The 21739-nt window shown below is 45.1% G+C and overlaps 1 protein-coding gene across 1 annotated transcript in view; it reads left to right on the plus strand.

The window, feature by feature from the left end:
* Window positions 1-21530, plus strand: part of CHRNA6 (cholinergic receptor nicotinic alpha 6 subunit) — a 368323-nt gene extending 346793 nt beyond the window's left edge. The window contains exons 4-6 of the mRNA XM_086963194.1: window positions 6849-6958; window positions 7116-8094; window positions 21197-21530. Of these exons, the coding sequence (XP_086819320.1) occupies window positions 6849-6958; window positions 7116-8094; window positions 21197-21313 (1206 nt within the window). The 3' untranslated portion in view covers window positions 21314-21530. The remainder of the gene's footprint in view (window positions 1-6848; window positions 6959-7115; window positions 8095-21196) is intronic.
* The last annotated feature ends 209 nt before the right edge of the window (window positions 21531-21739 follow it).

Consider the following 21739-nt stretch of genomic DNA (forward strand, 5'->3'; position numbering starts at 1 on the left):
GGCCTCCAGGAACCTGTAAACAATTAAGCGATGACATCACTGACTTCATCAGCTCACATGCCCTCGCCTCCGAGAACTACATTCTACTAGGAGACCTCAACTTCCACCTGGAAAACAAAAACGACAGCAACACCACCACCCTTCTGGACAACCTGGCCAATCTCGGACTCAAACAACTGGTTGACTCCGCCACCCATGTAGCCGGACATACGCTCGACCCTATCTTCACCTCCTGCAAACACATTTCCTTCGATCACACCACAGCTCTCCATTGGACGGACCACAGTTGTGTTCACTTCAGCTACAAAACCACCTCGACCCACAACCACCCACAACCTATTCCTCGAAGAAACTGGAACAAAATCACCACCGACCAACTCCTCACATCACTCAACCAAAACCCTCCCACCCTCTCATTGGACCCAAACCAAGCTGCCACCAAACTCAAGCAATGGATCACTCACAGCGCTGACGAATTAGCACCCCTGAAAAACCACCAGATCAAATCAGGTAACAAAAAGTCTCCCTGGTTCAATGATGACCTTAAGAAATCCAAGAAGCTATGCCGCACCCTAGAGAAAACATGGAGAAAAAACCCAACCACCGACAACATGACCACCTTCAAGGCAGCCACCCGCAAACACCACCAACTGATTCGTTCCACCAAGAAATCAGCATTCAAGGATCGACTCGACAACAACGCCCATAACAGCAAGGAACTTTTCAACATCGTCAAAGAATTCACCAACCCCACCGCAGCCTCAAACGACATTACTCCCTCCCAAAACCTCTGCGACTCGTTATCCTCCTTCTTCTACAACAAAATTGCCGACATTCACAACAGCTTCGAGAACATTCTCCACGAACAATCCTCCCCACCCCCCTCAGAACCTTTACCGCCATCCAACAACCTCAGCGCCTGGAACCCAATCACCACTGAAGACACCATCCGCCTAATGAACTCAATCCACTCTGGATCGCCAACCGACCCCTTTCCCCACCACATCTTCAACAAAGCTGACTCCATCATCGCACCCCATTTCTGCGATGTCATCAACTGCTCATTCAACTCTCCTACCTTCCCAGAAAGCTGGAAACACGCCGAAGTCAGCGCCCTCCTGAAGAAACCAACAGCAGACCCCTCTGAACTTAAAGACTATCGCCCCATATCCCTCCTCCCATTCCCTGCCAAAGTCATTGAGAAAGCCGTCAACAGCCAGCTCGCCGCCTTCCTTGAATCCAACAACTCCCTCGATCCCTCTCAGTCAGGATTTCGAGCCAAACACAGCACCGAAACCGCCCTCATTGCAGCGACAGATGACATTCGAACACTACAGGACAACGGAGAAACAGTGGCCCTCATTCTACTCGACCTCTCCGCCGCTTTCGACACAGTCTGTCACAGCACCCTTATACAACGCCTCAGCAACATCGGCATACAAGGAAAAGCCTTGGACTGGATCATCTCGTTCCTCGCTGGGAGAACTCAAAGAGTCCGACTTCCCCCATTCAATTCAGAGGACACTGAAGTCATCTGCGGCGTACCACAAGGATCATCACTCAGTCCCACCCTCTTCAACGTTTACATGAGCCCACTCGCATCCATCGTGCGCCAACACAACCTTAACATCATCTCCTACGCTGACGACACCCAGTTAATCCTTTCCCTCACCAAAGACCCTAACACCGCCAAAACCAACCTTCACGAAGGCATGAAAGAAGTAGCCGAATGGATGAAACACAGCCGCCTAAAACTTAACTCAGACAAAACGGAGGTGCTCATCCTAGGATCCTCCCCCTCTGCATGGGATGACTCATGGTGGCCTTCGGCTCTGGGCACAGCACCCACACCCACAGACCACGCACGTAATCTTGGCTTCATCCTAGACTCCTCACTCTCGATGTCCAGACAAGTCAATGCAGTCTCATCCTCCTGCTTCAACGTACTTCGTATGTTTAAAAAAATCCCCCCCCGAGACAAGGAAGACTGTCACCCACGCACTGGTCACGAGTTGGCTGGACTACGGAAACACTCTATACGCCGGAATCATAGACAAATTACAGAAAAAACTCCAACGCATCCAAAACGCATCAGCGAGACTCATTTTGGACATCCCTCGCCAAGATCACATTACCGGACACCTGAAAGACCTCCACTGGCTTCCTCTCAACAAGAGAATAACGTTCCGTCTCCTCACCCATGCACACAAGGCCCTTTACAAACTAGGACCCGAATGCCTCAACACTCGACTGTCCTTCGAGTGTGCGCTATATAAATCCCTGAACTTGAACTTGAACAGTTTCATGGCACTGGAGTCAAAGGGGAGGATGCAGCGGTAGGGAATTAACTCTGCATACGCCTTGGAGAGCAGCCAGGTCTTGAGCTGTTTCCTGAACTGTACATAAGCAGGCACAGACCTCAGTTCAACAGGAAGCAAGTTCCTAAATTGCGGGGCCACAACCGCAGATCTTAGTCCCTCATGTTTTTTGCGTTTAAATGGTGAAATAGCCAGCAAATTCAAGTGGGAAGAGCGCAGATCCCGAGAAGGAGTATAGTGCTGAATCCTGGACGAGGTGAATGCTGGACTATTACCAAAGAGGGTTTTGAAGATGGTGCATCCCATCTTCAAGGTACATCGTTTAGCCACAGGAAACCTATGTAGACTCTTCATCAGCGGTCTAACATGGGTCCGTCTGGGCTTATGAAAAATCAGCCTGGCCGCTTGGTTCTGAACCAGCTGTAAGCGATGTAGCTGATATGCTGGAATACCAACATACAATGAGTTGGCATAATCAACACAGGAGATTACCAGAGCTAGGATGACCAAAGCCAGGGCTTCAGTGGTCAAGAATCTACTGATCTTCCGAATTCTTTGCAATTGAAAGAAACAAGCAGAGACCATTGAGCCTATCTGGGCTTTCATCGACAGATCATTACTGATCACAATGCCCAGACTTTTGGTAGAGCCTGCTTGGGATGGAGCATTTCCCTGCAATGGGGGCCAAAAGTTGGAATTCCAAGGGTTGTCTGACCCACCCATAAGGATTAACTCGATTTTATCAGGGTTCAATTTTAGTTGATTGCTATTCATCCATCCGCTGATGAAGTTCAGATTGGATTGAAAATTAGACACAGCAGCTGCAGATGATATCAAATACTAACTGAAGGTTGTCAGCGTAGTTCAAGGTTTTGACCTTTCTTTCTCTCAAAGAGCAAATCAATGGTATTAAGTATATGTTAAATAAAAGGGGTGAAAGGGAAGAGCCCTGGGTACCCCACAGGTCAATTTCAATTTATTAGTAGAAAAGTTGGCAAGGCGAACTGCTGGAAATCGAATGCTGAGAAACGAAGAGAGCCACTTCAATGCCAGACCCTGGATCCTGGCATTGCTGACATGGTCAACCAGGAGATCATGATCGACCGCGTCGAATGCAGCTGACCTTCTGAGCTTGTCCATAACTGTAAGAATAACTGACGTTGAGTGGGCAGGTCTAAAACCTGCCTGATGAAGGTCAAGAAAATGAGTGTTCATTGAAAGAACTGAGGCAGTTTGCTACATAAGCTTCTAGGATTTTTCCTAAATAGGGCAGCAATAAGATGGGACGATAGTTGCTGAGAACCAGGGGTTCTGAGCTAGGTTTCTTTAGAATCTGAACAATTTCAGCACTTTTGAATGTATTAGGGACTATACCCAGCTTGAGAGAATTGTTCAGAAGTGAAAGAGGAGGATCCGGGCCAGTAAGAAAGGCCTCCCACAGAATGTGAGTGGGACAGCTATTAGTGTGGGAGCCGGAACCAACCTTTTTAAGCAAATTAAAGAATACCTCCCTTGAGATCAAAGGAATTTGATCAAGTATAAATGTTTTTTTGCGTCTGAGTGGCGCAAGCGTAGAAGAAGTATGAGTAGAAATGCTAGCCTTAATAGTGGCAATTTTCTCAATAAAGTAGGAGTTGAGAGAGTCGCATAAGGATTGTGAAGGAACAGGTTTTGCTGTAAATCTAACTGGTTTAGCAAGCTCATCTACTATAGAGAAGATATCTTTGGACTTGTTTGCCGAGTTTAATATTTTCATGGAGAAGTAGTCAGCCTTAGTTTGAAGAATAGCGTTTTTATATTCTTTAAGCTGAGTTAAGAATATAACTTTTTTGTCTTAGGAATAGTGGCGTCTCCAATTACGTTCTGCTTGCCTTAAGGCAAGTTTCTTTGATTTTAAGTCGTCTGAGAACCACCGTTGGGCGTCATGGGATCTCATGAACTTCGTTTTTCTTATGGGTGCAACACTATCACTGGCATATTCAAGCTATGTCTTAATACTTTCTGCCTGATTGTGAAGTGACTCCTGAGCTGTCGGGCCGTGGCAGTTAATAGTGAGCAAAATTCGGCAATATTTGCACGCTTCCAGTTTCTTGCCAAAGGATTTTCTGTTCGTGGGGATTTGGTAGCTGGCACTCTCCCATGCATCATTGGGCCAATAATTAAAATCTCCAATTATAGGAATTCTAGCATGATTAATGACTAGACGGGAGATCATTTTGCCTAGTAGCTGGGGGAATGTAGGCATGGGATAAGGGGGGTCTATAAAATAAGGCGCAAATAAAAGAGGACTGAGGAGATTCACATTTTTTAACTAGGCTGTCAATTGAGGTTAGGTCTGTGATCTCTATCCTTGGTGCTAGTCTGAGTGCAGTATTTATTTAATTTGTATTTAAACTACATCCAATAGAATACTCTCATTAATACATTTTATATGAAACAATTCTTAGTGATTTTCCAAATGCTCTAACAGTAGCATGTGTTTGAATGTGTATCATTTATTGGGTCATATTGCACCCAAGGTGTACAAGTAAATATAATTTACAATTGTATCTAATTTAAATAATGTAACTCATTTTTGCAATGCTGAACTCTAAACAGTGCCATCTACAAAATACAAAAAACTGTACACAAACATTATCCTGTAATATTTCTGTCTAGGTCATTGTCTTTCTCTATTAGTCTAATTTATTTAATTTACATAACAGTGTTTGCTTTCTATATAAATTGTTCAAAGCAAAATTATTAGACAGCCCACTATGTTGGCATTGAAAAACAAATGTAAGTTCCCTAAATCATTTCTTGTTTGCAACGTTTTTATTTTTTTAATGTGGATGATATCTGGATGATCATTACTAAAATACTACGGCCCTGATTACTAGTACAGCGTTCCAATCCGTTTTAGCAGTCCGACGGCTGATTTCTCTGCGGGCCAACTGCCCGTTTACGAGCAGTGTGATTGGATCACCACAAGACTGCCGCCACCCCCAGGATCTGGGATCCAGCAGCAGAGGCAGCGGGTAAAGTGGCGGTCTAAGGAGGCAGTGTCAGCATCAGCACTGACATAGGGATTTCAACCTGCCTTTCTGCTGACCTTTTCATGGCTGAGACACCGCCATAACAGGGTCAGTAAAAAGGCAGGGAAGGGGCCCCAAATAGGGCCCCAAGGCCATTGGGAATTGTGGCCGGTGACACGTGTTGTGCCCCCCTATGCCAGCACTATGCCAACAATGTTGTGAGTGCACTGTGTGCCATGCCCGACATGGTGCATTGCAACAGTGTGCCAATGTGCAAGTGGCGCTGCACTGCTGTGGCATGTGCTTTAGGCTCTCCTCATGCTGCTGCCATGCCACTGCTGCAGACATACTACCAGCCCGGCGGTAGTGTCCTAATACTTCGGTCAGGATGGCAGCGTTTTCCCGAACACCTCAGTGGTGGTCCAGCGGTTGGCCCCCAAACTCATAATCAGTGCCTAAGTACCTCAGATAACCTTTCACGTAAACTGAATATTTAGTAATGTCCTTTAACATGCTCATTACATATAGCATTTAAAATGTTTTAATTGTCCTTTGCCATCTGCTATTAAGTCTATTATCTCTAATTGTAAAGATGCAAACATATTGCCTTGGAACACCTGGTGGGCTTTGGTCACTTTTGCTAGGAAAGATGGCCGCATTTCTCTTTGTAAACTTAAAAAGTTTCAATTTATTGCATGTTCTAGAATTCACTTAACATTTATGGACCTACTGAACACTAAATCTTATTTGAAAATGGTGAGCATTGATATTATAATTTATCCAGTACTGTACAACTTATTTCTCTTCACATTTATTTGTTCAGTTTTACTTTTATATTTGATTTACTTTGTTTTATTTATTCCATACTGTGCTTTAATATATTCCACTCTTAACATTGACTCATTAACCATTCGGTACTACTTTCTGTTTGTATTGCTGTTAATATTTTTAATTTTGAAAAAGGGTTTGAGCATAGCATGGTGCATGTTTTAATATGACAACTTTGGAGACACCTTGAAAATTTGAAATCATTTCTTTAACCAATTTATTAAAAAGTATTATCCTGTCCCAAAAGTTGATATAAAATGATGCTTTTAAACAATCCTTTATGTTGTTACCCTTTCCTTTTATTGTTGGCATATGAAATTGACTGTATTTTTGTGGTCAAGAAAATTATATAGTTAATAATGATTGCAGGCACTTTTAGATTTTGCTGCCTGCAAGAGTGCGTTTAATATTAAGAGACACACTTCATCACCATTAAAAATTAGACTGCCTTTGGATGTACAAAACTTTAATATAATCCCGGAATTCCAAAGAAATCACTTAATTCAATCCCCTGGTCTAACAGGTATTGAATGTAATCAATTCTATTTGTTTTAGATATATAACATTACCAAATTATAAAAGTAGTGGGATATATGTATATGGAACTCTTTAGATCCAAAACGGTTAGAAATGTTTATTTTACCAACAAAATACAGGACTGTGATGACACTGTTTTTTTGTTACTTAGATTTGGAAGGACTACAAATTAAGATGGAATCCGCCCGAATATGATGGAATAGAATTCTTCCGTGTGCCTGCAGAAAAAATTTGGAGACCAGATATTGTGTTGTATAACAAGTAGGTACTTATAAGGTTGTGCACTGAGTGGTCATTATATATGATAACTTTAATCATTTTTATTTTTTGTTTCTAATACCTAATTATGTCCATGTGTTACTTCTTGCTGTTATGTTTTCGAGTTCTAATACCCTTCGTTTCCATTCTCTGATTTCAGTGCTGTTGGTCGCTTCCAAGTTGAAGGAAAGACAAAGGCTCTCCTTAAGTATGATGGGATGATAACCTGGACACCACCAGCTATTTTCCGGAGCTCTTGTCCAATGGACATTACATTTTTCCCTTTTGATCATCAAAACTGTTCACTGAAGTTTGGTTCCTGGTCCTACGATAAAGCCAAAATTGAACTGGCAATCATAAGTTCAAAAGTAGATATGAAGGATTTTTGGGAAAATAATGAATGGGAAGTAGTGGATGCTTCTGGCTACAAGCATGACATAAAATATAACTGCTGTGAAGAAATATACACAGATATAACATATTCGTTTTATATCCGAAGGCTTCCCATGTTTTACACCATTAATCTTATTATTCCGTGTCTCTTTATTTCATTCCTTACTGTTTTAGTCTTTTATCTTCCATCCGACTGTGGAGAAAAGGTGACTCTTTGCATTTCTGTTCTGCTCTCTTTGACTGTCTTTTTGCTTGTGATAACAGAAACAATACCTTCCACTTCACTAGTTATTCCACTTGTCGGAGAGTATCTGTTATTTACAATGATTTTTGTGACCCTGTCAATCGTTGTTACTGTGTTTGCTATCAACATTCACTATCGGACTCCAAAAACACATAGCATGCCTAAATGGGTAAAAGCAGTTTTTCTGAAGCTCCTACCAAAAATCCTCATGATGCGAAGACCATCAGACAAGCAAAGGTTTTCAAGTTTGAAAAAAAGTTTTTTCGGGAGGCAAAGGTATCCAGAGTGTAGAGAAGTGGCTGTTTTTAAAGAACAACCGCAATGTTACCTCTGCAACACACCCGTAGAACAAGGATCTAGTCAGAGAAGACGGCGAAGCCCTCAGTGCTGCAGTGCATTGCCAAACTCCTCCCATGCAGAGCACTCGGCGGAATTTATTCAAGTAATCGATAATGTGCTGTACATTGCAGAAAGTATGAAGGTTCAAAATGAAACAAAAGAGGTAAGTACATCCTCCACTTGCCCCGTGAAATGTATTATGATGCTTGTTTTGCATTCGTACAAGATTGTCTGTTGACCTGAGCTGTCATGACTGCTTGCCCTCGTTGACAAAGTGTTAAGTGTGAATAGGAGGTAACTGGCCCAGGTTGCAGAGCCATATTAGAACAGACCCCAGGGCACTAGAGGTAAACACACACAACCACCACATTTGTGGCAGTAGCCCCTGTTTACCCCGCAGCACCCATGTGGGAACTGACAGTTGATGGCAAGTGGTAGAGTATCTGCAGAATCCAGTTCCAACTGTTTTGAAAGAAGCAATAAGTTCATCTTAAACATAGCATTAGCTGAACACCGAGATCACAGATACAAGGTGATTGGGAGTAGACCTAGACACCTTATTCTTTAGTCAGAGAACTGTGGTTTGAGTGAGGGTGGAGGACTTCCATAAACAAGGACCAGTTAGAGAAACTAGGTGGTTAGGAGAAAACTATGATGTCACTGAATATGTTACCATAGTTGGAACCTAGAGAAGGTGTGTTGTAGTATCAGGCTGCCTCAACTTCATAGCACAAGTTTTCCTCAGACACACTCCATTTGCTTTCCAATAAATCAGAATTCTCTTTATTTGGTCACAAACAGCCATAAATGTATACATGATGTGCAACATAAAAAACATAAAAGTACTGAATTTTAAAAGCACACAAAGAAGATACATAAAATCATGAGTTTTGGAGTAAAAATAACCAATAGTCTAAATAAAGACAGGCTAAACAAAACCCAAGCAGAAACAGAGTCTAATACCAATTCATCAATCAGCTGGGGCAGGAATATATTAATCTAAAAAAAAAAACCTCCTAGAATGAACTGCAGCTGGAAGAAATAAAGTCACATGTTTCATCATCTGGTAATGCTAGTAAAAAGTAGGCAGTTTAAAAACAGACAGTGAAAGTGGCCTAGTCCCCGGATGTCAACTAGGACTCCAACATGCACTAACAATCAAGCAGTATACACATTCAACATGATTTAATAATAATCGACTTCAATTATAGTTGAACACAATATCCATTGAAATATCTAATCTTTGCATATGATTAGTTACATGAAAACATGTAAACAAACAATGTTACAAAGCAATTGTAGGATAGCAGACTTTTCTGTACAATAAATCGTGGTACCCAATGCATTTCGGGACACTTAGTTCCTTCATCAGGGGTATTCTGTGGAAAGGAAAAGGAAACATTTCAAAAAGGATGCATATTTGGGGTCGGTCCAGCATTTGTGGTCCATAAAACACTTGTGTGATTCTCCAATCTATCATGCACCCTTCACCAAGGTGTTGTGAAAAAATGTGTGCCAGACAAACAACACTTACTGTTTTCTTGCAACAGAGTGCTAACAGAGTCTAAAACGCCTTCACGAAGACAAGAAAACTGAGAATTTTTGAGTAACAAAATCATGTATGTTCATTAGAGATGGCTTACTAAAATGGCAAATCTCCGAGTATCACATACCTGCTAGATCAATATTCACTCAGCTCTTGTAGAAAACAGCCTATAAGAATTGAAAGCGTGTAAAACACCTATGAATGTAAAGACACTTAATCACTATACTGCCCATATCCGTAAATGCAATCAGCAGTAAAACTGGACGCCATGTCTCAGCTTATCTCTAGATTTAAAAAAAAAGTCACGTACAATGACCAGCACAGCTGTGGAAGCATATCAACGGAACTATAATACAAATTATGAGACTTTCACATAAAACGCCACCAGTCACAGCCAACTGAAGCACATTGAGGTGTTGATAGAATTCCACTAACCTCTAGAGCACTGTCTATGTGCCGACGCTTCTAATAATCTGCATGGAGGAATAGACTCCTAATGTCTCATTTCCCACTCCAACCTGCGGAGTATGAATAGCCATCAGAATGATAGCAGTGCTCTCATGAGTTCAAAAACACGTAATAAACAATATATCTATGCTCTCACCATTCGAATTTAGCTGCTGCTTCCGAGTTTGCCAGCCTGACGTTTCTTAGAATCAGCTGTGTTCCTCGCCTAACAGGACGGTGACATTGTTCTTGCGTCATAATAAGAGGACTCTCCTCCTAATTTCCTCTACTACGTGATGACGTGATCAACTAAGGTATGAAAACTGACAATGGACTACCCATCTCCCTTAACTAAAAATAAGCGACAGAATGTAGTTCAAGTGGATTCTATTGAATTCACGGTTAAGTTCGGTGAGGCGAATAGCGCAACTCTTACATCGAGATGTCACGTTGTGTAAACTGTACTTTAAATTAAAACAAGGGGACCCGGGAGGAGGAGCCTCGCGGGCAACCAAGATGGCCGCGTGAGCTCGGAGCTCCGAAGACCTCCCGATCCTCCGCAAAGATCCTGCCACCCATCCTGTCCCACAGTAGTGGGTATCTATTGCTGAGCCGGGGCTGATGCGGCGCCCGCTTCCAGAACGAAAATCCGACATTCCTGGACTGAGTTAGCTCGTCGATACTTTGGTGGCCCCGCCTGCGTCACTAGCGGACGTCGAGGGGTACGAGTGGTGACCCTCCACGGAACGTTCTGCCTAGGCTTCCTTGACCCGGCTGGTGCGACTGGATTCTACACTCTAAGCTGTAACCTCCTTTGGTGGCCTTCGGGAACTTATCGTGCCGACTGTGGGCGCGCTTCACGCCTTCTTCACCCCTCTGGACTACTTTGCCCTGGTGTGCCAACATGGCGGGCAAGGGGGACTCGGACAAAGGCAAGCCTCCGAGAGTCAGTAGGAAGCCGAATCAGTCCCAATCTACCATTCCTGAACGATTCTCCCACTCTAAGGGATCGCCGGGACTGGCGGGCCGATCTAAGGAACCGATAAGGGACGAGTCCCCCGAGGATCCTGAATTCACGCTTCGGGACGTGATGGGTGCGATTGCTGGGGTGAAGAATGAGATGCACACTCTTCACGAAGCGCTGTCCGGCAAGGTGGACACCCTAAAGATTGAGCTGAATCTTATCAGAACTGATCTTGGCAAGACTAATGATCGGGTGAAGTCGCTAGACCTTAAAACATCGAGCCTAGTCAATGACATGTCTGACGTGCAGACCGTGGTCCGCGACTTGAAGATGGCTAACGGACTGCTGGCACGCCGGCTGGATGAGTTCGAGGGCCGTGTGCGACGCCAGAACGTCCGCATCACTGGAGTGCCCGAAAAAGCCGAGGAGGACTCAGCTGAACTCTTTGTTGAGGAACTTGTGGTCAAGAATCTAGCACCGGGAGGATTGAGCAAGTTTTTTTCAGTGGAGAGGGCCCACAGAATACCGGGCGGCCCACCGAAGACGGGCGCGTCCCCTCGCCCCATCATTGCGAGACTGTTCAATTATAGGGACCGTGACGCCATTCTACAGGCATCGAGGACCGCTGGCCCGCTGCGCTTCCAGAACTCAGACGTAAACTTCTTTCCTGACTTTACCCAAGCGGTTCAGAAACGTCCCCAGAGCTTTACTGGGGTAAAGAGGAGACTTAGAGAGTTGGGGATGCGCTACTCTATGCTCTATCCTGCTAAACTTCGGATTGAACACGGTCATCGAACTTTGTTTTTCGACTTCCCGGAAGCGGCAGGGGACTGGCTTGATACCCTATCCCAACAACGGACCGACCCGGCTGACCAGACGGAGGAGGCTACTGGAGGATCAGGTTCTCAGGAATGAACGAATAAACTTCTGACTTTTTCTGGGGGGGGCTGCTGCGAGTGGCACCGACTTTGGAAACTGTTGCTTCTGCTTCGGATATCTCTGTTAGTCATATGGAGGGTGACGGGGGGGATAGGATGCCTCCTTTCTCCTCTGAGGGGCTTCTTGTAGATTAGTTTAAGGGGCGACAGGCACACTGCTAGTTGGGGTGGCTATTAGTCTAATGCAGGGGTGCAGGGTGGGGGGTAGTTGGGGCGTGTTTTTTCTATTCTCTTTATTGTTTCTTCCTTTGTTCTGGTTGAGGTCTCATTGTTCTGCTGTATTTGCTTTGCGGGCACCATTACGGGTGGGGTTGATGGGGTGGAGCGTCCTTGATGATGGGGGGTAAATCTCTGACCATGCTGAGTTGGAACGTGAACGGGTTGGGGGATCGAATAAAACGGGGTGTTGTGTTGCAAATGCTTAAACGTTGTTCGCCAGACGTTGTTCTCCTGCAGGAAACCCATCTGGTAGGAAATACGTGTAAGGCATTGAACAGGAGAGGGTTTAAGATGGTGGCCCATTCTGGGTTCTCTACGGGCTCCAGGGGGGTGGGTATCATGGTGCGCATGTCCCTTCCACTGGAGGTGGAGTCTACCCTTGTTGACGAGAGAGGCCGATATGTGGCGGTGGTGGGTAAATGGGAGGGGCGCACCCTGGTTTTGGTTTCGGTCTACATCCCCCCGGGGCTACAGGCGACTACTTTTCAGGACCTGGGTAGCGCCATTTTGAATCTCCCGGATGGCTTGTTGATCCTGGGGGGGGGACTTTAACTCAGTGGTATCGGGGGACTTAGACCGCTTCCCGTCCAGAGACCTACGTACTTCACAGTCCTGGCTCCCGGACTTTATTGGCTCCATGGGGCTGATTGTCTGCTGGCGCCTACTGCACCCCGCCCTGCGTCAGTATACTTTCCATTCGGGTGCCCACGGTAGCCTTTCTCGAATTGACTATGTCCTAACCCCCGCGGCCCAGGCACAGTCAGTTTCCACTGCCCGCTTGATGGCCAGGGGCATCTCGGATCACTCCCCGGTTTGGGTGTCCTTTGATTTTTACATTATCGCGACATCGAGGGTAGCCCCTATCAACCCCTGGTACTTTCGTAATCCTAAGACCCGTGACCTCTTAGCTAAATCTATAGAGAGGTACTTCGCCGAAAACTCCGGTTCGGTTGACTCGGCTGTCTCCCTTTGGGAGGCCTTTAAAACCGTACTCCGCGGTGAGGCCTTCTCTTTGATTGCGGAAGCGCGTAGGCGGCGGGACGAGGACATGGTGCGGTTGGAGTCTGAAATTTTTGATTTGAATTCCCAGCTGGCCTTGAGGCCGACTCCGGACCTGCTCCATGCCCTTTCCCTGAAACAAACGGAACTTAGGGCCACTGCCACAGACGCGGCGAAGGCGGTGAGCAGGGAGCAGCAAGGCAGGATATATGACTCTGGGGACAAGGCCGGCAAACTTCTGGCGTGGCTGGATAGGAGAGAACTTGCCTCTCGAGTGGTTCCAGAGATACAGGGTGAGGACGGCCTGGTCGTGACGGACCCGGCCGCCATTGTTGGGTCGTTTGCGGAATACTTTGAGGCGGTTTATACGTCTGTGGCTTCCCTACCGGAATCTGCTTTGACCTCCTTTTTGGAGGGCATCGAGCTTCCCTGTCTATCAGATGTCGAGCGGGATGACATGGACCGGGATATAGCGGTCGATGAGGTGGCGCTGGCGATTCGGTCGTTGCGCTCCGGCAAAGCGCCGGGGCCCAACGGCATTCCTGTGGAATTGTACAAGCTTAAGGCCGATACGGTGGCCGCGCCCCTACTAGACATGTTCCTTGAAGCCCGCGAGGCGGGTGAGCTCCCGCTCGACCAAAGACTTGCCACCATAGTGGTCATACACAAGGAGGGGAAGCCACGTGACCTATGCCGCTCCTATAGGCCCATCTCCCTGCTGAACGCCGAGCCCAAAATTCTGGCTAAACTACTAGCTAACCGTCTGGTGGGGGTGATTTAGGATCTGGTTCATCCGGATCAGTCCGGATTCATACCACACCGCAACACGGCCCTCAATCTTCGCAGGCTCCATGCGGTCATGGCGCGGGCGCAGCTGCTCACTGAACCTGCGGTACTTGCTTCGCTTGACGCCACCATGGCTTTCGACTCTCTGGAGTGGAATTACCTGTGGGCCGTGCTTGCCAAGCTTGGGCTCGGACCTGCTTACATCGGCTGGGTCCGGCTCCTCTACTCTGCCCCGTTAGCTAATGTGACTGTGAATGGCCGAGTGTCTGCCTCTTTCGCGTTACGCAGAGGCACCAGACAGGGATGCCCGCTGTCACCTCTCCTATTCGCGTTGGCGCTTGAACCGTTGGCGGCGTGGATCCGGGTTCATCCTGATGTCGCAGGGATTACGTGGTCTCCGGGATTTGAGGACCGGGTGTCGCTATATGCCGACGATATCCTCTTGTATCTCACCTCCCCTTGCCGCTCCCTTATAGTGGTGTTTGACCTGCTGGGCACCTTCGGTGGCTACTCGGGCCTGGTTATTAACTGGTCCAAATCCTCTCTCTACACGTTGTGTGGTGATACTCCGCGCCTTCCCCGCGGCTGTACAATACAGGTTGCCCAACAGGGCTTTAAGTATCTGGGTATCTATGTATCAAAGGATCCCCGGGCACGGTACACACATAACTTGCTTCCTCCTTTGGTGAGGCTGCGTCGAGATGTGGAGGGTTGGAAGAAGTTACCGATTTCCTTACTGGGCAGGGCGGCATTGTTTAAAATGATGTCTTTGCCGCGGTTCCTCTACGCACTGCAGAATACTCAGGATCCGGTGCCCGCTAAATATTTCGGGGAAATTGAGAACTTGCAGCGCACTTTATTGTGGGACGGTAGGCCACGGATATCCCTGACGAAATTGACCATACCGTGGTACGATGGTGGCATTGCCTTACCCGATATGCGTCGCTACTATTGGGCGTCCCAGCTGGCAGCAGTCAATCACGGCCTATACGGCCCAGCAGTCGGCCCTGGCTATGCCATGGACCGATGGCTTATGAATGATGGGAACTATTATAGAGCGTTGTATTCGAGGTCTCTGGATCGGAAGTTGACGGGGCCCACCAAAACGGCGGTACGGCTGTGGAGGGCGGTTACCAAAACTCTGGGCTGGCAGGGCAGGCTTACCATGGCCACTCCGCTATATGACTCCGACCTGCTAGGGAAACTGTGGCATACCAAAGGGTTTGACAGGTGGGATGTTATTGGGATATCGAAGGTGGGGGATGTAATGGCCGGTGGGGTGGTCAAATCTTTTGAGGCACTACAGGCCGAGTTCCAACTGAGTGCGACGGAGTATTTCCGATATGCACAGCTCCGCCACGCTCTCTCGTCCTGTATAACGGTGGGGGAGGCAGTACCTGAATCATCTCCACTGGAGGATAGAGTGCTGGACGGACACATGCCAGACAGTGCCATCTCCCTGACTTATAAGAAGCTTATCAACGTGCGGACTGACTTGCTGGTGAAATTGAGAGAGCTTTGGGTGAACGATGGGATTGAGGTGGATGATGAAGAGTGGCAGTCAGCGGTCTCTTCCCCTAGGGAGGTGGCCATCTCGGCAAGGCTTCGACTCGTTCAACTGAAGATTCTCCACAGGGTCTATGTAACGGGCTCTAGGCTTATACACATGGGGCTTTCGCAGGATGGCATGTGCCGGAGAGGATGTGGGATGCTTGCGACTTTCATGCACATTATTTGGGAATGTCCTGGGGTGGCTCGATTCTGGAACCGGGTGCATGAGGTGATGAGAGACGTGACTGGTGTGACCTTACCTGCAGAGGCCCGGCGCTGTCTTCTCAACATTTGGGGCCCGAATGACTACAATGTTGCCCAGACCCGCTGGGTCACCCTGGGCAACATGATAGCTAAGAGAGACATTGCTCAGAGGTGGGGGGCACCCGCTCCCCCCACGATCGGACTGTGGGAAACCAGCATGGACTGGTGCATGCTTCGTGAGAAAACTGTGTATGAGGCCAAAGGCAAGCCTAGAATGTGGGGGTCTGTGTGGGGAGCGTGGAATTCATATCGAGGTGACATTTGTGTACCCCCCGAGGCGGTGACGCCCGAAGCCCGTTTGTCTCCATAGTGCCCCCTTCCCGTGGTTCCATGCTTGTTATCCTGCTCTATTACTCCCCATCTGCAATGTGGTCACTCATTGGATCGTTAGAAAGATAGGGTGTGTAACCCCCGATCGCTCCCAGTGATGCGAGCCCAGAATACGTCGCCTGTCCTCAGCCTAGGTTCTTTTCTTTTTTCTTGTTTCTTCTCTTTCTCACCTCTCCTCCTCTTTTCCTCTTTTTTGATATTTGGTCTATTTATTGTTCTAGGATATCTTATTTGAAAATTAAACCTGAATGTTCCTGTGTAAGGTTTTGTGCACGATTTTGAGTATTGCTATAATGCTGCCTGGCCTCCGGGATGTATGGCTGAATAGCGGTGTACTTTTTTCTACAAATAAAGGTTTTCCAAAAAAAAAAAAAAAAAACAAGGGGACCCGAAATAATGGCTGAGGACCACAGGTTTCAATACTTTATAAGAACAAAGGTCCTTAGCATTTAGAACATTCAGTAGGAAATAGCATATAGGCTACTATATAGTTCCAATATCCAGCCGGACATGGATTTTATTTGAAGATATTCAAAAGATAGAATCAGGGATATCTGAACAACAACAGTTGTAGTAGGGCACAGTGCTGTACAAATAACGCCTCCGGGGTGAGGCAATGTAGACCGTTTGGGAATATGAGAGTCAATTAGTTCCTCGCAAGGATTAATGCTTGTGACCGAGCAAAATTAAGGCTTCTTTATGAAAACCTGTATGATGTACACGTCCGCGTAGTGCAGGCATGGGAGAGGGTCTCCAGGGTTTTCTTGTTTAATCGTGCGGTCAGGATTTCAGAGCCGCTGGTATTCGTGGGCTGTAGCAATAATGTGCTGTCAGCAGAGAAGCAGCAATGTGCTCTTGGTAATCCGCTCGATGGCAGGCACTTGCCATATTCCCAAACAGTCTTCATTTCCTCACCCCAGAAGCGTTATTTGTATACACCAGGCAAATGTTATGTTTGTGTCCTGATGATGATACCGTATAAATATGAGCAAGGGATCGAAACGTCGACCTTTTCTAGTGGTTTCACAATTGACCATTGTGTATCATTTGTTGTGCTTTCCACTTTGGTTATACTTGCTGAAACAATTGACATACTGATTTACAAGTGGCCATTCTGCTCAGTCTTTGCCTGTAATCTCTTATTTGTTGTCTGTCCTTTCCTTCCTATTTCCCCCCCACAGTATGGTACAGGACTGTGCCCTACTACAACTGTTGTTGTTCAGATATCCCTGATTCTATCTTTTGAATATCTTCAAATAAAATCCATGTCCGGCTGGATATTGGAACTATATAGTAGCCTATTGTGGTCTATATGCTATTTCCTACTGAATGTTCTAAATGCTAAGGACCTTTGTGTGTAAACTGTGACATAAAATTCGAGCGAATTGGTGTTTAACCACAAGTGTGTTAAAACCACAAGGTTTAACACTAGGTTTAACACAAAGTAGCGATGTGCTGAATTGCATGCAATGTGGGTGATCGAGAAGGGCAATCTATCATAATAATAAATGTCTCCATGAATCATTTTAAGTACATTGCTTAATCAATTACAGTGCATCACCATTATACTGCAGGTTTCCTTATAGCCTTCTACTTTCATTTTGAACAACCAAATATGTACATAACACCATTTCTATAAAAGATGTTCCCCTCGTGTATGTCTGTGTCTGTGTATGTGGCGGTGTTGATGAAATTCAATGATGTGTGTGAATCTCAGGGAGTGTCTTTCCTGATGCTGCGCTCAGGGGGATCCAGTAGTGAGTCCAGAAGTTGCTGGATCAAGAGACTCCAGACCATGATGCTACATGGTCTCAATGACAAATTGGAGATGGCATGTTTTCTTTAAAATTCCTAAAAGCAACTTCTGGACTCACTACGGGATCCCCCTGAGCGCAGCATCAGGAAAGACACTCCCTGAGATTCACACACTTCATTGAATTTCATCAATACCTCCACATACACAGACATAGACATACACGAGGGGAACCTCTTTTATAGAAATGGTGTTATGTACATATTGGTTGTTCAAAATGAAAGCAAAAGGCTATAAGGAAACCTGCAGTATAATGGTAATGCACTGTAATTGATTAAGCAATGTACTTAAAATGATTCATGGAGACATTTATTATTATGATAGATTGCCCTTCTTCTCGATCACCCACATTGCATACAATTCTGCACATCACTACTTTGTGTTAAACCTTGTGGTTTTAACACACTTCTGGTTACACACCAGTACGCTGGTATTTTATGTCACAGTTTACACTCAGTCCCATCTCGATGTAAGAGTCGCGCTATTCACCTCACCGAACTTAACCGTGAATTCAATAGATTCCACTTGAACTACAGTCCCTCACTTATTTTTAGGTAAGGGAGATGGGTAGTCTGTTGTCAGTTTTCTAACCTCACTTGATCAGGTCATCGCGTAAATGCGGAAATTAGGAGGAGAGTCCTCTTATTATGACACAAGAACAATGTCAGCGTCCTGTTAGGCGAGGAACACGGCTGATTCTAAGAAACGTTGGGCTGGCGAACTCAGTAGCAGCAGCTAAATTCAAACAGTGAGAGCATAGACATACTGTTTATTACGTGTTTTTGAACTCGTGAGAGCACTGCTACCATTCTGATGGCTTTTCATACTCCGCAGTTTGGAGTGGGAAACGAGACTTTAGGAAGCTACTCCTCCATGCAGATTACTAGAAGCGTTGGCACATCGACAGTGCTCTAGAGGTTAGTGGAATTCTATCAACACCTCAATGTGCTTCAGTTGGCTGTGACTGGTGGCGTTTTAAGTGAAAGTCTCATCATTTGTATTACAGTTCCATTGATACGCTTCCATGACTTTGCTGGTCATTGTACGCGATTTTTTTTATTTTGTATCTAAAGGTAAGCTGAGACATGGCATCCAGGTTTACTGCTGATTGCTTTTACGGATATGGGCAGTATAGTGATTAAGTGTCTTTATATTCATAGGTGTTTTACACGCTTTCAATTCTTATTGGCTGTTTTCTACAAGAGCTAAGTGAATATTGATCTAGCAGGTATGTGATACTCGGAGATTTGTCATTTTAGTAAGCCATCTCTAATGAACATAAATGATTTTGTTATTTAAAAATTCTCTGTTTTCTTGTCTTCGTGAAGGCATTTTTAGACTCTGTTAGCACTCTATTGCAAGAAAACAGTAAGGGCCATATGTATGAAAACATTTTCCCATAGGCACAGAATGGGTAAAAACCTTTGATACATCTGGCCCTGAGTGTTGTTTGTCTGGCACACATTTTTTCACAACACCCTTCACCCTTCACCCTTTGTGAAGGGTGCATGATAGATTGGAGAATCACACGAGTGTTTTATAGACAAAATATGCTGGACCGACCCCAAATATGCATCCTTTGAAATGTTTCCTTTTCCTTTCCACAGAACACCCCTGATGAAGGGACTAAGTGTCCTGAAATGCATTGGGTACAACGATTTATTGTACAGAAAAGTCTGCTATCCTGCAATTGCTTTGTAACATTGTTTGTTTGTATGTTTTCATGTAACTAATCATATGCAAAGTTTAGATATTTCAATGGATATTGTGTTCAACTATAAGTGAAGAGGATTATTATTAAATGTATGTTCAATGTGTGTACTGCTTGATTGTTAGTGCGTGTTGGAGTTCTGGTTGCCATCCCGGGACTAGGACAATTTCACTGTTTCATATGCATGTGCTCCGCGGGCATATTTTCAACACAGCACACATACGAATAACACTGATTATTTTCATTATCCGTGTGCGCGTTTCACCAACATAGTTTATTAGGCTTGAATACAGAGCCATAAGTTCATGAGCCTTAAAAAGGGTATGAGGATGTTTTTTGTATAGATTTTAGAATAGACAGAAAAAAAGGAACTGCAAGTTGGTTTGTTTGTGGAAGTTAGTACATGGGCAATCTCTAAGGTCAACTGGGATTGATGTCCAGTCGGGAAACAAAAGGTTTACAATGTTTCCACCAGACTTTCTCAAACTTGAATTTCAAGGGTACAACTGTCACTGACTCCAGGAGTCATTCCCTGAGTTGGGTTAAGTCTGACTGGTACCATAAACCTGCAGTTGGTGCTTGAGAAGGTTAGTCTTAAGATGGCGAGAAGACCAGAGAGTTTGAGAGGAAGAAAGTTAGATTAGCTCACCAGGAACTAGAGAAAAGGATGCGGACAGGAGAAAGGCACCCATGAGGAAAGAAAATGGGAGAGAGAAGAGAAAAAGGAAATTAAGACAGAGGATTGCCTTAAAGGAGGAGAACATCGGGAAAGCAGCAGAGACAGCTACATCTTAGAAAGATAATTCCTCCTTCAACCCTGCAGGACTACCTGTAAAGTTTTCAAAGAAGCACATGCACATGTATGTGGAAGGCCTGACTATTTAGGGATGGGTTGTGAGCTTTGAGACCACTCGAAGCATCCAGGCTTTGAATGATGTGTCTAAGACAGCTACTTTAATGACGCGGTTGCCAACGGGATGTCAGCAGTCATTTACAGAATGCTTGTAAATGAGAAGAAGAACTACAAACAAATAAAGGAAGGTCTGATTACACAGTTTGGGTAGAAACCAGCTTAGTACCTTCGGAGGTTTAAACAAAAGAGTGGATTATGTTCTATTTGAAACATGGATTCATCATGTGTTACAGTGTTGGTTTGCTAATAGGGTTACCAAAGGGCTGGATCAGCATAACTGATAGCCAAAGGGTGACAGAAACCCTCAGCCGATTGATTCCAAGCCATTGAGTAAGGTCCAAGGTAATTCCCACAGATCCAGGGTTGGGCAAAAGTCAGAAAGGGAATTTGGTATTAGTTTGGAATTGAAGGACAATGTGGGAAAGGAAGGTTATTCCATGCCCAAAGTGATTACTTGCTGTATATGCCACAAGAAATGACATTACAAGAGAGATTTTATCAGCATTAGAAGATGAAAGTACGCTAAGCCTTATGAGCCAGAAAAAGTCAAACTACCTCCTATCACAATACGGGTGGTTGCAATGTCATGAGATAGCCTTGCTGATTCATAGGCACTTTGCTCAATTCTACTGATACTGAACTTTGTGAACATATAGGACCCTCAATCTGACTTTATTGGCATTAGAAGATGAACGTAAATCAAAGAGAAAAGCTCACAGGCAAATAATGTAGTGTTACATTGTACCTTTTATGTCAGTAAAAATGTGTTCCCTCTCTTTGACAGGTGGAGGATGACTGGAAGTACGTGGCCATGGTGATTGACCGGGTATTCCTGTGGGTATTCATAATCCTCTGTGTTTTGGGAACAAGTGGATTGTTCCTACAGCCCTTAATGCAGTAGAAGAGCATGCAATGCCTTTCCTGTTCCACCACTTACAACATCTCATCCTTTAACAAATGTTTAATAAACAGTAACAGCATTTTCACTTACCTAAAGCAGGCCTATGATTAGTTTAGCCGGCTTACACTATTCTTCCAGAATAACTTGTCAATATTAAATGAGTTCTTTCCCATGTGTTTTAGCCTTGGTCAGACAGTAATGCTTCCAACATGTAAAAGGTTGGAATATTGAAGTGCGCTCACAAAAGTATTGTGTTCCGAATTTATTTGCCAACAAAAAATTCACTGAACAGGCGTGTTTCGGCTATGTCACCTATCTCAATGTTATTGCACCCGGTGTCATCATTTCATTGAAATAAAAATGGAATTCAGTGGTCATTTGATCATAGACATAGAAATCGATAGCTCATACCATTAATTACAGTGT

The sequence above is a fragment of the Lissotriton vulgaris genome, chromosome 3_1 (genome assembly GCF_964263255.1).
Source record: "Lissotriton vulgaris chromosome 3_1, aLisVul1.2, whole genome shotgun sequence".
Taxonomy (NCBI): domain Eukaryota; kingdom Metazoa; phylum Chordata; class Amphibia; order Caudata; family Salamandridae; genus Lissotriton; species Lissotriton vulgaris.